The sequence below is a fragment of the Seriola aureovittata genome, chromosome 19 (assembly GCF_021018895.1).
Source record: "Seriola aureovittata isolate HTS-2021-v1 ecotype China chromosome 19, ASM2101889v1, whole genome shotgun sequence".
Taxonomy (NCBI): domain Eukaryota; kingdom Metazoa; phylum Chordata; class Actinopteri; order Carangiformes; family Carangidae; genus Seriola; species Seriola aureovittata.
Window position 1 is genome coordinate 15,178,154 of NC_079382.1, and position 18,174 is coordinate 15,196,327.

The 18,174-nt window shown below is 40.1% G+C and overlaps 1 protein-coding gene across 1 annotated transcript; it reads left to right on the forward strand.

Annotated features, from left to right (window-relative positions):
* Positions 1 to 1,561: 1,561 nt before the first annotated feature.
* Positions 1,562 to 18,174, forward strand: LOC130160761 (apolipoprotein B-100-like). Its single transcript, XM_056363462.1, has 27 exons — positions 1,562 to 1,592; positions 2,743 to 2,855; positions 2,984 to 3,129; positions 3,226 to 3,373; positions 3,512 to 3,664; positions 4,056 to 4,180; positions 4,306 to 4,391; positions 4,494 to 4,938; positions 5,034 to 5,148; positions 5,747 to 5,893; positions 5,987 to 6,198; positions 6,311 to 6,506; positions 6,594 to 6,773; positions 6,898 to 7,101; positions 7,210 to 7,377; positions 7,472 to 7,677; positions 7,920 to 8,102; positions 8,189 to 8,319; positions 8,429 to 8,639; positions 8,717 to 8,889; positions 9,255 to 9,415; positions 9,497 to 9,606; positions 9,696 to 10,069; positions 10,336 to 16,350; positions 16,440 to 16,551; positions 16,673 to 16,859; positions 16,946 to 18,174. Exons 1-27 carry the CDS (start codon positions 1,562 to 1,564, stop codon positions 17,927 to 17,929), a joined length of 11,316 nt encoding a protein of 3,771 aa, XP_056219437.1. The 3' UTR covers positions 17,930 to 18,174.

Sequence of the window (18,174 nt, forward strand, 5' to 3'; positions counted from 1 at the left end):
TAGAAACATCTCTTAGATGTTTTACTAGAGAAATGGGAGGCACTAGAGCTAAATTTCAAGTGTCATAGCAAAGGGTCTGAAAACATATGTCAATGTGATATTTCAGTTTTCCTCTTCAATAAATTTGCAAAGATTTCTAAAAGTCTGTTTTCACTTTGTCATTATAGGGTATTAAGTGTATATTGATGAGGGAAAAACTGAATTGTTTTATGTTATATTCATTGAGGTCAGATTTAGATTTGTTAAATTTCAGTTACTTTCTCTACTTTGAGCTATTGGTTTTTGGCTAATTTGTAAACCTTGTGAGGAAGCTCTGTAGGGGAGAGCTGCAGTTTTGGTTCAATCATTTTTTCTCCTATTTTTGTGTGTTGCTAAGTTTAGTACTGTAACCCTTTCTTTTGTGGTAGTGCTAGTATTGTGGTTTTGTATCTAGTAAGGGTTGTTTTGTTTGTTATTTAAATTTGTACTGGGCTCTCCCTGAAGTTAAATTATGCTTCAAAATCAATAAAGATTGAAAACTTGAGCAAAATGACTTATTGAATCCTTCTTCTAGTTTTATTGTACTTGCCTCTCCTCTAGATCAACTTGAGGATGTAGCAAGCAGTCTAATCAGATTTATTCAGTCCTGCCTGTTGCTGTTTATCAAGCATGTTTGAACACATTCTGCATGTTTGTGTAAATGCAAAAAAGGTGCATCTTACTATAGACTTATCTTTGACTATATTTAGTCATTTGGGGATTATAAAAAAAATTTGGTGAACACTGATAGTAATATAATCTGAGCGTATCATTCTTAAAGCCCCTGAAGATTTGATTTTCTAATCTCAAGTACAGTACTGGACTATAATAATAAATTCTCATGACTGAATAAGCAACAAAGATTAAAGAAAAGAAAGAATGTTCTTCAGATGCTCTTAGGCAGAGCAACGAGGTGATGCAGTACAATCGGTTTTGCTGTCTCTGCCCTGATAAAACTGGTTGGTGTTTTAACCATTATACTCGACTAAATAAAGGCTTTTCTTCACTGTGATCAGTTTTCCATCTTCAGGAGAACCGTCAGCACATTTCGATTCAAATGTTGTTAGATCTTAACTGGTACATAAGAGTACATGATATCAACGTTTTGCAACTTAGCCCCACCCAGTAAGATAGGTGCAGATGAAACAAAAACACAGAAAAGCTGTTATGTGGTATAACCAAAATTAATGTCACTCCATGTTTTTTGCAGGATCCCATCGATCAAAGTAAACATAACAGAATTTGTTTAAAACCTTTGGATTTTAAATTGCTAATTATCTTTTACTTAGTAACAGGATTTCTTTCCTTTTTGTCTAAGCAATAGTTTCAAAGGACTTGGGTCATGTTTTGTATATTTTTGATATTTCTGCAATAGATATGCTTCAAGATGAGTTTAGCTTTTTTTTGTTTTGTATGGCCTCAAGTCAAGGGTATTTTTTCCAAAGCAAATAGCCTGGGCAGAGAATGTAAAACATAAATTAATGTCTGCAAGATCATGCCTACACAGCAAACAGAGACTGTAGTCCAATGCTCCTTAGACAAGATGCTTGATAACGGCCTGTTCAGGATCAGTTGTACTCTCCTTATCAATAGCTAGAGTGCACAACCCCACAGTTCCTGGGTTGTGCTTTTGAATAACCATTTTAACAGTATGGATTATGCAATGTATGTTTCTAAACCTCACACACCAAGTAAAACCAAGAAACTAAACATTTTGGTAATATTTTAAATCTTTGATCTTGGCTGTTGATTATAAAGATTGGCATTTAACATTGAAACTATTAACAGCCATCATATTATTGAACTGTATAATATATAATGTATAATATTGTCATACAAGTGATGAAAAACATATACCCTGACTTAGTAGTTGATAGAGATGTGCTGGTATGGGGGCAGTTTTGACATAAACCTATATGATTGTATCTCTTTAGCATTCACTGTAGTGAGACGTTTGAAAAACCTATAAGTATTAAGAAAGTCACACATGAACTGTATATTACTGGTGTTATATTACAATCTGATATTGTATACTCAGAATTAGTGATGTGAATTGCACTGTTATACCTAAAGTAAAGCACTTCTGTTTAGTTGTAACTTTAAATATTCTTATGCAGAATGCTACTCAAATGTGTTTTAGACCTTTCAACACAAATTCTAAAACCTGATAATCATATTGACGGAAAGCTTTATGAAACTAGTTGCCTTTGTCCCTCCACACACACAAATAGAGTGGACTTTGGAGCCAGGCCAGTGCTGTATGTAATTCCAACCTCCATTCATAGGGAAAACCTTTGGTATAAAAGGCCTATTTGGAGTATGTGAAGGAGTCTCATCTGAGTACTCACCTAAGGAGCTCAACGGAGAGAGTCGCAGCGAGCCCATCATGAGGGACTCAAAGCTTTGCCTTTCCCTGTTCCTTGTCACACTTACCTTGAGTTGTAAGTATTTTTTATTTCCATCTTGTTTCTTTTGAAAAAATTATTTTCATCTAATTATCTTATAATTTTTTTTACAGATGCCCAAGAAGTGCATGCATCCTGCCTCTGTAAGTTCAGTATTTTTTGTTAATTAAACACACACATATATTATACTTTTCCCCAAAAGTGTGGTGTCATATTCCTTTAGTAGTTTTAATAAAGGTTGTGTTGTTATTGCAAGCTATTGTTTTATTATACCATACTTATTGCACATCTCTAATTTAAAACTTTACTTCTCTAAAAGTAAACCTAAGGTACAAATCCAACCACAAGTATGAATACCTGTACGAAGCTGAGTCTTTGAATGTTATCAATGGTGCTTCACATCTCAGGAATGGACCTAAAGCCACTTGCAAGGTACATGCCACTGTGCTTTAACAGCTAAATTTCATTTTTCTACTTTCTCTTAAGTCAATTTAATGTATATGTTTTTTTTTTCAAAGCTATATCAAGTAGGGAGAAACTAAAATAATGTTTTAAAACAGGTTGAAATTGAAGTACCTAAGACTTGCAGTTTCATTGTCCACACCACTGGCTGTAGCCTGAGTGAGGTGGTCGACATGGACGCAGAGGGCAACCCTGTGTTCGCTCTTGCTGCCAGATCTGACGCCTTTGCTGCTGAAATGGAGAGGTAGGTTTCATTACATTCTGTTGCATGAAGACAAATTTTGCAAAGAAACACATTAGATAAAAGACTTAATCACGAAACTCTCACATTGTCTTTTAGGTATCCTCTGAAGGTTGTGGTTGAGGGTGTGTACAATGTGAAACTATACCCCGAGGATGGTGAGACAACAACCATCCTGAATGTAAAGAGGGGTATCATATCTGCCCTGGCTGTACCTCTGGTGGAAGAAGACAAGAACAAGAACATGGTAAGTGTTTTACTTATAAGCGTACACTTAAGAATGGATATCTAAAGTTTTTTAAAATAATATACTTCTCAGTTCCTCACAGAAAAGAATGCACATTCAATGAAATGATATCCATATCTCTGTTCACACCCATTTTAGCCCACTATCCATGGAATGTGCAAGACCCATTACTCCATCAACACTAGAGATGACATAGCAACCGACATAAGCCTTACCAGGGATCTGTCCAGGTGTGACAAATTTGTCCCACTGAGAGATCACACCAGCCCCCTGGCATTTATCTCTGGCATGGTAAGACATCCAAGCAAAACACTCAACACACGAAAAATACCCTATCTCGCAATGTTAAGGGAAGTGATAAAATAAATTCCCAAATCCACCTCTTTAACCTAGCCCCAAGTAACATTTAAGTTGTACTTCCCTAGAGCATACCCCATTCCAACATTGGCTTCAGTGCAAATCAGTTCTGTACTTTTTAAGTAATCCTGCTGGCAAATAAACCAACAAACAGACACAGATGAAAACATAACCTCTTTGGCATAAGTATTTACATCACTGTCCTAATTCTGTTTGGAGCATATGTAATCTCTCTGCAGTGTGGTGAAAAAGCAAACCACAACAGCACCTTTAGAATCAACAAGGTTGTCAAAATCATAGGTTAGCTGAATTCCTTGTCTTTCAGCACTACCCTCTTGCTCAGCTGGTCAGAAGCTCCCAGACCTGCAACTACAAATTTGACAATGAGAAGAAACACATGACCTCTGGGTCCTGCACTGAGAACCACATCCTCATTCCCTTCTCACATAAGTAAGTCAGACTTAATGTTGCACTCTATACCATTCTCTATTATGTATGTACATCTACTGATGTCTTATCAAAGGTTTCTACACTTAACCTATGACTACTTTTGACCCTGTGTTGCCTCTTCACAGGGAGGAATATGGAGTTACCAATATTGGGAAGCAGGAGCTGACTCTGGTTCAGGTTTCTCCTCACAATGACAGAGTCTTTCACCACAGTAAGCTCCTTTTCTTAACTTTTCCTAACTTCTTAACATTTTCATTACAGGTACTAAAAATGCAACAGAACTGAATCCCAAACTTTTTCTTATGTATCATAGGTGACGTTGTCAAGGGTCTTCACATGGAGGCTGTTGAGGACAAGAGTGCTGTCCAGGATAAAGATGCAGGTCTGAACCTCCTAAGAGAACTGGCAGATCTGACCGAGACCGAGGGTGAGAGGAGGGCCCACCTCTTCCACAAGCTTGTCACCATGTTCCGTGGAATGAAGACTGAGACCCTGAGTCCCGCTATTCCTGAGGCTATTGCTGTGTCCCGTGTCCTGACCTACCAGGTTCTGGTGCAGTGTGGAACCCCTGAGTGCAGCAGTGCTATCATGCAGATTCTCAGGACTTTAGAAAGCTCTTCACTCGAGGTTGATGCTGCTGTTTTTGCTTTGGGACTCATGTCCAATCCCTCTGCCCTCCTGATCAATGACATGCTTGAGATGGCCAAATACAAGTCCAGCAAGCCCATCATGTATGCCCTGAGCAATGTTATCAAGAGGTGAGTGAAGTAAAACCACACTTGATTCCACACAGAAGAATGGCTAAATAATGTTTTAGCTCAACTGATTTTTTTCTCCATTTTCTCTTCTATAGGTTTTACAAAGCTGAAGGAAAACTGATCCCTGAGATTCACTCTGTGGCTGAGTTTATGGCTGCCCAGCTGGGTGATTGTTCTGGTGACAAGGACAACACTTTCATGACACTGAGGGTAGGTTTCTCACCCTGTGGTTCAAAATGGAAATTAATGACAAGATTAATAAACAGAAGCACATACTTTGACTCCATGTAAAGTATACAACCAAAATTACAAAATTCTTATTTCCATAATATGCATTTTCTGTTAAAGTGTTAATTCTGTATGTTTGGGTATGTATTAGCTATGCACTTCAGTCCCTCAGACACTGTTAATTGACAAAAGCACACTGACCTTGGATTTGTCAGCATTAAAGACATTTAAAAAATACTTAAAAACTAAAAATACTGTTTCATACTCATACTTGACATACAAAAATTAGGTAAAGAAGAGTCCATTGTTTGGTGGTCATTTAACCCAAATGAAGGAAAGGTAAAGCATTACACCCAGACTGAGGAGAGAAACAATGAAGAAGAAATGAATGCTCAGTAGAAACTGCCATTTGGTATAATAAAAGGCAGGGAAAGCATAATATACATTTGAAAGGGGGGTTGTTTGAGGAAATGTGTCACAACTGCCAGTTAAATAAAAAAGACCTCACTGGAATGACCTCTTAAAGCAAGGCTGAATTTAGATTCTGCCCAATGAGGATTATGATTACTTTTGATTCCAGGTAATTGGAAACATGGCTCCAGCTGTGGTACCTGCTAGTCCTGCACTAAGATCTGCTGTGATTCGGTGTGTGAACCAACCTGCAGCTTCCCTGGCTGTGCAGCAGGCTGCCATCCAAGTGTACAGGCTGACTCCCGTCCCTGAGGAGGCAAGTCAGAATACTTTATTGGTTTAACAACTTCTTTGGATCATTATTGCTAATGTTACTGATACTGATTTTATCTACCTCTTTTGATCACAGAGCAGAGAGGTTCTCATGCAAGTGCTTTTGGACAGCACCAGCCCCATGCAAAAGCGTATTGCCGCCTACCTGGTACTTATGAAGGACCCCCAGCCACATGAAGTGGCCCAGCTGGCTAATACCTTGACCAATGAGCAGGACAAACAAGTCAAGAGCTTTGTCATCTCCCACATTACTAACATTTTGTCCTCAACGGAGCCTGAGACCCAAGGGTAAGTGAATTAATTAGTCGTTTCACCTGATGCGCTAAATAGTGAGTACAGGTGTCCTGATTTGAGCACCATCTGGTTTAACTGTAACATTTCTTTTTTGGCTTTCCCACAGACTTAGACAGAGGATTCATGAAGCCCTGCAGGGTAATGAGATTGGGCCCATTATGGACCCCATCAAGTTCTCTCGCAACTACAAAATTGGATCTGTAGAGGGCAACATGATATTTGAGGGTACCAGCTATCTGCCCAAGGAGCTCATGCTTGAAATGACTCTGAAAGCATTTGGCTATGAAATTGACATGATGGAGGTAAACATTCTGAGATATGTAATCCAAATTGTGCTTTGAAACCATTTTTAAATTTATTTGTTACTGAAATAATGATTACCTTAACAGATCGGTATGGAGGGCAAAGGATTTGAGCCAACTGTTGAGGCCCTGTTTGGAGAGAATGGCTTCTTCCCTGACACTGCCCTGAAGACAATGTACTTTGTCTCTGATAACATGCCACTCAGAGTCAATGAGATCCTGCAGAATATGCTGCCTGCTATGAAGAAGGACAGGATGAAGAGACAGGTATTCAGATAAATCTGTTTTGCATATATTACATGGATTAAATATCTTACTTTGGAATTATGAGGCTGGATTTTTACAAATGGACATGAATTTAATAACACAGTATGGACATTTATATGCATAGGCATCCCACAACTTGATGAGGGAGATTGGACGCAACATCAACAAACTGGTGAAGGAACTGAATGCTGCACAGTCTCCTGAGGCAATGGTTTATCTGAGACTTCTGGGAAATGAGCTGGGATATCTGAGGAGCAATGAAATGGAGGAGATGGCGTACTCTGCTGCCATGATGATTGACAGCATGTTCAAGATGTTCCCTAGTGATGTAAGTAAAAAACTGTTATTTTCTTTACAAATGTTTGACATATTTAGTTATTTATTATTGTTTATTATTGAGTTACATCCATGTTTTATGTTTTTTTTCCTGTCACAGCTAATGAAGGCTTTGATGACTAATGCTGACAACACAATCTTTGCCCATTACATCTTCATGGACAATGAATTCTTCCTGCCTACTGTAACTGGTGTTCCTCTGAAGATTGCACTGTCTGGTACTTTCACCCCTGGTATCAAGGGTGGACTTAAGGTTGCTCGTGACATGGTAATTATCCATAAATGTGTTTAAATACTGCCTATAAATTTTCTGTTGCGCAGCATCAACACAACTGTTGACATTTCTCCATGGTTCTAAACAGAGCGAAGTTACCTTCATGCCCTCCGCTGGCATTGAGTTTGTAACTCAGGTTGGCTCCCACATCCCTGAATATGTCAATTCTGGATTAGAGATGCACACCAACATTTTCCATGAGAGTGGGCTCAGTGCCAAGATCTCCATGGGACGTGACAATGTCAAGCTGACCATCCCTGCACCAATGAGGCCTACAAAGCTCATCAAAATGACGTAAGCCTTAGTAGAATTTTCAGATATTATGAAAGCAGAGGCTTCTTTGGACCACTGGTTGTAATGCAACTGTTAATTAGCTAACCTAAGGTACAAATTGGACAACGGTATTTTACAAGGCAACAATGAAAATACATTAGCCAAATTTGTGTGTAGTTGAAGTGCAAAGTTTTTTTGTATGTGTGATCAACCTCTCCACATTTAAACATAAGAAAGTCAGATTTTAACTTTGTTACATTTAGAAACACCCTGGTGGCAGTAACTGGATCAGAGGTGAGGACCATTCCCCCTATGGTGATGGACAAGGTGGATGTTAATGAGTGCACTCCCGTCTTCGCTGGAATGAAATATTGCACAGCTCTGCAGTACATTGATGCTTTCTCTCAAGATACAGCCCCCTACTTCCCCTTCACTGGAGACAGCAAGTGAGTGAGAGTTTTTAAACCACGGGCAAATAGTAGTCGCTCAAATAAAATCATTTAACTGAGAAATATCAAATTAATCTTAATAGATTTGCTATGGAGCTCCACCCTACTGGTGAAGTCACTGAGTACACAGCCACTGTTGCATACGAGCTCCTCAGGGAGGGAGAAGAGGGACGGCAGAAGGTTGACTCTGTGAAGTTCATTCTGAGGGCTGAAGGTACAGTACAATGCTGAAAATCTTTCCATCTTATTATTAGCACAATTTGGAACCACTCTGAAGTTCAGTTGAGTTGTGTAATATTAATCTCTTGGTTGGCCAACAACAGGTGCAGATCCCACTGAAGCCAGGGCAATCATGAAATATAACAGAAGGAAGAATGTGATCACTGCTGACATCCAGATCCCTGACTACGATGTGGAGGCTGGACTCAGGCTGGGTGTTGTTGATGGAAACACCAAGGGCAAAGGAACTCACTCAGTCTCTCTGGACTTCATAAACAAGAATATCCCTCAGCTCTCCCTGGTTGGCCGTGCCAAGTAAGAAATCCTCATGACAAAACATTAATGTCACCCTAATCATTGAGATGACACTGACTAACTGATACATCTTTCAGTCTGAAGGCCATGAAGGAAGGTATGCTGCAAGTCCAGCTTCTTGTCCCATCAATCAATACCGATGCCACTGTCACAGCTAACATGAAGCGTGATGAAGAATTGGAAATGGAGTTCAAGAGTGAAATCAAGTTCATGGACACCACATCTGAGCAGAAAATTGAACTGAAATACGGTAATGTGTTTTACCCTTTTTCATAATATTATATAACAATTAATTTCATAGTCAATACTTCTTAGACAGGTGCATAAAAACCTAGGTCACATTCTAATTGTAGAAACATGTAACACCATAAGAAACATGGTTAAAATTTGGAACCCAAATATGCGGCCCAAAACAAATCACCTGACACTGTTGGCCATATAAAGGTAACTCCATTTGAGGGGAGACTTAATGAGACAGAATGACCATTTTAAATATTTGTTATCAGTCATGAAAGCCATAACCTTTTCATTGCAAACCTTCCATTTGCTTAAGAAAAAATGCAACATTTTATTGTGTTTAGAGTACATAAGTTTCATTCATCTCTCTTGTTGCAGATTCCAACAAGATTGAGGTTGAGCTCAAGTCTAATGTGAACACTGAGACCACCATCTTGCCAAACGCTGACATATTTCAGAATTATGGCAACGAACTTCTTGACATGCAGGTTGGGCAGACCGACATGAAAGTCCATCACATCTTCAAGAAGTTTGTGGAGGTATGAGTCTTGGATTTAATGGTTCAGGTTATCTTTGTTAAAACTTGAAGCTTGCATAAAACATTGCTTGTCTTGTTGTAGGCAGCAAACAACTACATGGAAAAATATGGTGCTGAGTTCCCTTACATTCAGAACTTCAGACTACCTGATATGCCTGAGATTTCCCTGCCAGAGACACTGTTCCTGAATACGTAAGTGTGATGAACTCCATGGTAAACCAGTAAATTATCTACGTATTTTCCAAAAACATAAATGTATTTTACCTTTGTTTTTCTAACAGTGAGGCAAAGGCTGTTTACTACTTCAACAATGAGCACTTCACCATTGCTATCCCTCTCCCTCTTGGAGGAAAGTCAACAGAGGAGCTTAACTTGCCACCAGCTTTGACCACACCAAGTGTGTCTCTACCCCAGTTTGGACTGAAGATCATCTCCATGGAGATCCCCATCCCAGAGATTGTTGTCCCTGAGAGCCTTACTCTGTCTATTCCTCTTTTTGGCAAAGCTGAGTTTTCAACTCTGATGAGGAGCAACCTGTATGACATGGAGGCCTCAATGGCCGCTGGCAAAGATGTTGTGCAAACTCCAAGCTACTCAGCGAAGTTTGATGTGAAAGGAACCTCCCCACTTGAAATCCTTTCGATAAAGATTGAAGGTATTTCAGAGCAAAAGTCATTCAGGAAGTCAAAATTTGTTAAATTATTTTATTTAACTAATGCTTACAAGGACATTTTCTTCACTCTTGGTGGGACATTTCTCTGTTACAGTTTAATAATCCCACTGATTTGAAACAAGGTGTCATTTTAGTCACAATGCTTTATCTATGATAAAACTACACTAAAATAGTGGATTGTGTATATTTCTGGTAGTATATTGTGAATGAATCACACTATGCATATTTTCTTCTTTTGTTTGATTCAGGCTCAGGAATGCTGGACACCACTGATTCCATTAAGGCCCATTTTAAAAGCTCTTTGGCCCATCAATTCATTGAAGCCAGTGTTAGCATCATGGAGCATGCAACAATCACTGACAAAATCAATTTGAGCTCAAACAGCAAAATTGAAGCAACAAGTCCATTTGGTCTCAATTTTGCACTGGAGCACACAGGTATGACAGGAATCAATACTGAAGAAATCTCTGCTGGTAACAACTTTAAGGGAATATTCAAAGCTGGACCTATGTACGGCAAGACCATTTCAACCCAGTCATTTACCATCTTCCCATTCAGGCCAGAGGCAAAGATTGATTCTACTGTTCAGGTTGACTCAACAATTGTTAGGGGCCAAAACACATTTACAGCATCCCTTGCCAATGGTGAATTCTCAGTTGTGTCCAACACTAATGCCTTTGAAAATGTCTTGACACATGTTGTTGAGCTTTACTTCAAAGACAGCAAGCTGTTACTGAAAAGTGATTCAAATGCCCTTGCTGTTGGCATGAAGATCCGCAACCAGGTTGAAGCCTCTGCTGGTGCCGGTGAAGTCGTCATGAGGATGGAGACAAATGCAGACCACTCTGAAAACCGGGTTTACTCTCTGCTGACTGCCTCTCTTGATGCCAATGGTCTGGCTGTAAACAGTGATGCCTCAATGAAGCTTCTTGAGAATGAGGCTAATCACAAGACAACCCTGAGGATGAACAAGGACGGGTTGACCACAAGTGGAACAACCACCCTGCAGAGCCCCCTGTCCCTAGAAAACACTTTCAATGCTGGGCTTGACACTTCAAGAGCTACTTTATCCATTACCAACAAGGCTGCAATGCAGAACATCAAGGTTGACAATGCCAACACTCTTATCATTACTCTTTCTAGCCTTGACTTTAACTCAAAGGCTGAAGCCACAGCAATTGAGTATGCCACTTATGCTCATGATATCACCATCGACCTTAAACCCTACACTGCTTCTGCAAATGTTAACAACAACCTGAAAGTTCTGGCTGCCAACTTCATTAACGAGGCTCAGCTGCAGGCAGAGTTTTACAAGATGGACCTGACTGGAAGCCTGAAAGCTATCTATGGCGAGGAAGAGATCAAACACACCTATCAGGTAAATTATGCCGATATGACTACTAATGCAAAATGCAGCACCACTGGAAAACTCTTGGGAACTCACATGAACCACAACACCGAGCTTGAAGTTGTCGGTCTTGCTGCCAGGATCACCAATGATGCCCGTTTCAACTCACAGGCAATGCGCTTTGATCACACCATCCATTGCAGCATTGTTCCTTTTGATTTCAACCTTGATGCCATCTTTAATGCTGATGGAGATATCACCATGTATGGAAAGCACAGTGCCCAGCTCTATGGCAAGTTCCTCCTTAAAGCACAACCCCTGGCTTTTGCTAGTTCACATGAGTGCAGAGCATCAGTCATGCAGCTTCTAGATAATGGTTTTTCCCTTGAGACAACATTTGACAACAAGATGGACACTGTTCTGTCATTCCAAGAGCAGAAGACTACTTTTAGAATGAAGTCCAAAATGAATGAGCATGCCTTCAATCAGGACATGAGTGTTTACAATACTGCTGAGAGAACTGGAATTGAGCTTTCTGGCACCATCCTCACAAGCGTCCTCAACACCGACTCCACAGACAACCAGGAATTCACCATCTCTAGCTTCCTCAAGTATGACAAGAGTACAAACAGTCACATCATTCAGATTCCTATAATTGAAAATCTTTCTGCTTTCTTGGAAAGCATCAAGGGCTTTGTTGTGCATATTTCTGAGACAGTGCAAGACTACATCAACAACAAGGAGATAATGGCTAAATTTGAGGCTCTCCCCAAGCATATAAATGACTTTGTTTCTCAACTTAATATAGAAGGCAAGGTAAATCAACTGAACCAGTATCTCAGTGATTTTACCCAAGAATATACTATCTCCAAGGAGGATGTGGAGGCCTCTTTGAGAAACCTGAAGGTTGCTGTTGAAAAACTGCTGGCTGATCTCACCGTTTACATCCAACACTTTGCTGGTATGATGAAGGAGATTATTGTTAGTGGCACCGTCCCTGAAACCCTCATTCAGAATATCCAGCAACTTCTGAATGCCTTTAATGAGGAGTATGACATCAGGGCTATGGTCGTGTATGTGATTGATACCATAAGAGAGATGGTCCAGCAGATTGACTTGGAAAAACTGAAGGACAGCAGCATTGCATTCCTGCATGACATTGATGCCAAGTACGAAATCAAGGCTAAACTACAAACAATCATGAGTGATATGAAAGGAGTAATTGAGACCTTTGACATGCAGAAATTTACTCGTGAGCTGAAGAAGTATATTTCATCGATCAACTTCAAAGCTCACATTGAGGAACTAGTTAGTCAGATTCCCACAGACATTCTCACTGATATAACACATTACATTAGGGAAATGATTCAGGACCTTGACATCCTAGGTCAGATCGACACATTCTATGCCAAGATGAGAGAGATAATTGTAAAGTTTGAGGCTGACAAAAAGGTTCAAGCTGTCCTGGAAAAGGCCGTGGAGCTCATCAAGAAGTTTAGAATTGAGGAAGCCATCAATGCTTTAGTCATGATGGTGAGGGATGCAGACATACCTACCAAATTCATGCAAGTCTTCCAGGGTGCTATCAACTACTTGAAATCAACTGAGGCCAAGGATATAATTCAACATCTGAATATGTACATTGAAACAATTGTACAAAGGCTTAACTCACTGAATTACAATGACTTTGTGGATAATGCCAATCAAATCATTCTTGAGTATACATCTTACCTCAATGAACTGATCAGGATTCTTGAAATACCCCAGAAATTTGGGGCAATGAGAGATTTTGCCAACTTTGTCATATCCACTATTAGAGGCTCTATGGAACACCTGAGAGAAATTATGAAAACTGCTCAGGAAGTAATTGACCAGATTGTGTTTAATATTCTGAGGGGATTTGCTGACATTGTAAAGCAGGAAATGTCAAACCTGGATGTTAATGCTGAAATTACATCTTATCTGCAGTTGGCAAGTAGGTGCTATACTGAATTTCTAACTTTTGCTACTGACATGTTCACCAATATGGTTGAGATGATCATGACAGTGGCACCTGAACAAAAAATATTTAGAGAGCTATTGCAGATCATTGAGGGTCTTATTACACAACTAAAGAAAGCCAATTTGAACATACCACCTTTCACAATTCCTTTCACTGATCTTGTTGTGCCTTCCATGACATTAAGCATGGATAATCTTCACCAGTTTGAAATTCCAACACAGCTGGACATCCCTGAGTTTACTATCTTGGGATTCCATACAGTGGAAGCCACTACTATCTCAACTAATAACATTAAGCAGAGAATCATTGACTTGCTTGATTTCATTCTCAACTTTGAGATGAAGATGTTTGATATGCGTGCTTTGTTTGGAGACCTGACTATGGACTACATTCCTGCTGTCCCTGAATTTTCACTTCCTGCCATTTCTGTACCCGAGTTCTCCTTTCCCACTCTGCCTCATTTTCCATCAGAGAAATTTGTTAAGACTCTCCAACTCCCAGCATTTAAGCTGCCAGTCATTCCCAGTGAGATCAGGATTCCAGGCTTTGGCAAACTGAGTTGCGAGATGAAAGTCAACACCCCCATCTACACTATTAGGAATGCCGCTGAAGTCCAAACCTCTCTGAACGGAGATGAGACTCCCCAAATGACAGCTTTTCTGACTTCCCAAGGGACATCACTTAGCTTTGAAATCCTTAACTTCAATCTGGATTCCACTGCTCGCGTTGCTCTTCCCAAGGGTCATCATCTGATTGCATCTGAGACCCTTAAGATCACTCACAATTTTCTCACAGTGGACCACCATGCATCTGTGAAATTTACTGAATTCTCAGCCCAGGCCTCAGCCAAGACCACAGTTAAGGCCACCACAGCATCTTATAATGCTGAACTTTTACATGAAGCTTTCTTAGCAACCAATGGTGGTTTATCTACGACTATTGACACTTCCTATAAACATGTGCTCAACCTCCCTATCATGGACCTCACCAGTGAGGCATCTGTGACACAAAAATGTGTGGCTCGTCAGACAGGTACATCTATTACCATAACTGTTGGAAACCAGGGTACAACCATGTTCAACTCTCAAGAAAGTACACACAAGAGTGACCTGCAAGTCACAGTCAATCCGAATATATTCAAGTTGACCTTCAATAGTGACACAGATACATTCCTTTTGAAGATGAGACAGACCTTGAGTGCTGACTTTGTCACCTTCAACTATTTCAAGTTTGATGTTCGTTCTGAAACAGAATGCTCCACAATCAAAAACAGCCTTTTAGTGGGATCAGTAAATGTCAATCTGCATGACATGAAGCTTGAGCTGAAGGCAACCCAGAACACAGATCTACTTGGTATAATCAATGGACCCTTATACAATATGATCGATGTTGTTGTCCGTCCCAGAGAGGCTGCGTTCATCTTTCAGAATAAAGGAAACACCAAAGTCAATTTCAATGATGCTCTTACAGCCAAAATTGATCTGCAGAATGATTACTCTGCAACCTTCAGACCTGACAAACAATACATCAACACAGTCGCTCTAGCCCGTCTTAATCAGTACAAACTGTTCTGGAACTTCACTGTAGAGAACAATGAGAAGGAGGCTGCCATTCTTACTGCTTTAGAAGGAGAAGCAAACCTTGATTTCCTGGCTAAGCCCATCAGCATTCCTGAGATTGATGTTCCATTTATTGACTTCCGTACCCCAGCCATTAGTGATCTTGACTTGTATGACCAAACTGGGCTGAAACACATTTTGACTACAACTGAACAGACTGTTGATGTGGATGCCAAGATTGTTTATCAAAAAAGCCAAGCAGCCCCATTTGTCGATATGATGGGTCTGTTCCAGATTCCCTCTGTGGGTAACCTGATCACAGAACTGTCCTTCAAGTCTGCCATTTTCAATCTGAATGTCAATGCTGGACTGAATGCTGAAGATGATCTTGTGTTCCGTCTGGGAGCTACCACAGCCTCTGTGTTTGAGGGTCTACAAGCCAAACTGGATGGCACCACCAGCCTGACCACCAAGAGAGGAATCAAGTTGGCCAATTCCCTGTCCCTTGAAAATCGTCACATTGAAGGCACTCATGACAGCACCATCAGTATGAGTACTGAAATATTTGAACCTACAGTCTCTGTGGCTACTAATGCAAAGATTGCCCTGCCTATACTCAGTCTGGAAGCAAACCAAAATTTTGTTGCAGACACTAAAACCAAAGCAAATGCTGTCTCCACCTTGAGGATGAGGGCTGATTTCAACATCCCAATGATCAAGGCTATTGGAAAGGCTGAGGCTGACCAAAGTCTGAAGCTGGAGGGAACCTTTGAGTACATTTCCATGGAGTCATCCACCAGAGTAAACATGGATGGTACTGTGCTTGAGGACTATCTAGTTTTGGGAGTCCTTGATAATGAGATTAATCAGTATCTGAATAATGATGGCCTACGCTTTACCTCCAAGATTATTGCCGATGCCAAACTTAACTATGGCACCAACAAACTCATTGGCTTGGACGTAAATGAGAATATTGCTGTTGAAGCCTCCTTGAGACGTGTGTATGCAGTGCTGAAATATACTTGCAACAACGAGGCAAACATGTTCAATTTCAACACCAACGGGAGGCACATCACCAAGGTAACCATTGACTTGGCAACAATGTCATCTTTGACGGCTGATATTGAGGTTGATATCTCTCAGCCAAGCAGCCTGGGTGAACTCACCATGTCTGAGAAAACTGTTGCTGAAGTGACAGCTGCCAAGCAGAAGATCTCTACCAATGCTAAGTTTGTGAGCCCACTGTACACCACAAACCTGGCAGCAGAAATAGAGGGCAACGCTCCTGTCTTCATAGTCACCTTTAAGTCCTCTGCCGCCTCTGTCATTGTCTCCTTGGAATATGACCTGGACTGTAAGTTATTCTTTTCACAGAATCTAGTTTTGTATCTTAAATAAAGAGCATTATTATAAAGTCTAACTAAAATCAATGTGCTTCAACAGCTTCCATTACCATAAACTTTGAACATGGTGGCCTAAGCCTTACTGGAAAGGGTGTTTTCACCCATTGCGATTTGACCATGGACATTCAGCACATTCTTTCCCATACACTGAGGTAACATTTTACTCATATTCCAGGAAAAGACAATATATGATGAAAGATATTCAGAATTGTTTTTGTGTAAAGTTGCCTGCTTTACTACAGAGAACTGACACATTCCTGCCCGTTTCTACAGTGACTCCCGTCTCACACTAAATATGGACATAACCAGCCCTGCCTTCACTGATGTGAACTTACGTTATGCTGTCCGCAAAGATGGAATCAGTGCTACAATTTCTATTCCATCTACTGGCCTCCTGGGTCTTCAGCTTCATGGCAGGGCTCCATCACAGTTGAATGCCAGGCTTTATGGTCGCTATGCTGTAAGGATCTGATATTATTGTTATGTTTGTACATTTACAATTATCAATAATTTTACATCTAATTTTCTATTCTTTTTTTCAAACAGTCTGATCCTGGGAAGGATGTGGATATTTTCACTATCAGAGCCTCTGCCAAGGATGCAAATAAAATTAATCTTAAGATGACCATTAACATGGATGCCCCAGACATCATGATCCAAGGATTGCAGGAAAAAATTCCTGCCATCACATCTTGCTTGTCTAGCTTTGCTGAGAAATACCAACTGTTCAGGCATGCTGCTCAGTTGAAGAACATTATCATTTTATATACTGAGGAGGCCCACAACATTGCAAACAACCACGCCCCACATATGAGCCAGGTGTCTATCCTCTTTAGGAACACTGTTGTTCAGTACCAGAAGACTGTACAGGTTTTCTTGAATGCAGCAATCAAGTTTCTCAGAGAGACCCGGGTCAAACTGCCTGGCTCTGACAAGATGACCACTCTCATTGAGGTGCTCAATAATACCATGACCAGCATTACTACTATGCTCGAGAAGGCATTGAAGCTAGTGGCTGTTAATGTAGAATATGCTTTAAATGTCATGCTTGGCATGGTCAGTAAAATTCAGGTCACAATGCCCGTTGGGGATGTCATGGCTATAGCCAAATTAACTGACCAGATTAGGGACAGAGTGAAGACTATGTCTAACCCCATTGTGGATTATTTGAAGCATCTGGAGAGTTTAGACATTTTCCTGGATGAACTGGGTGACACCCTAAAATTCTTTGTTGACAAAGCTCAGGACTTTGTTGACAACACCCTAAAGTCAGATGTACTTGATGCCATTGCTGTCTACATTAATGCTTTCTATGATAAACATGTAAGCTTAATGAAAACAATGTCCAAGTATGCAAACACAGCTGTGAACACTGAGTCTATAAATAGCCTGATTAACTACATTCTGGATATTTTCAGATCTGAAGTGAATGCATTTAAATACACTGTTACTGACTATCTGCAGCAGGCTCCTGCAGACTACAGGTCTTATGTAAAAGTAAAGGGAACAAAACTGGAGATTAATCTTTGATTCCACCTTCACCAGTAAGCTAAAAGCCTGAAATGCTACTAATTGAATGGCTAAACTATTATCTAAACAAAAGGTACAAATATTAAAAACATGTTCAACTTTATCTAAAAAGTAAATGCACTCTCAGTGAACATTAAATACCTTGTTCAGTTGAAAATTATGAATTGTGAATGACTATAATAATGTATTACAGCAGCAAAAATAACAACCTGTATACCCTATGTGCTGCAAGTCTAATTTTTCTG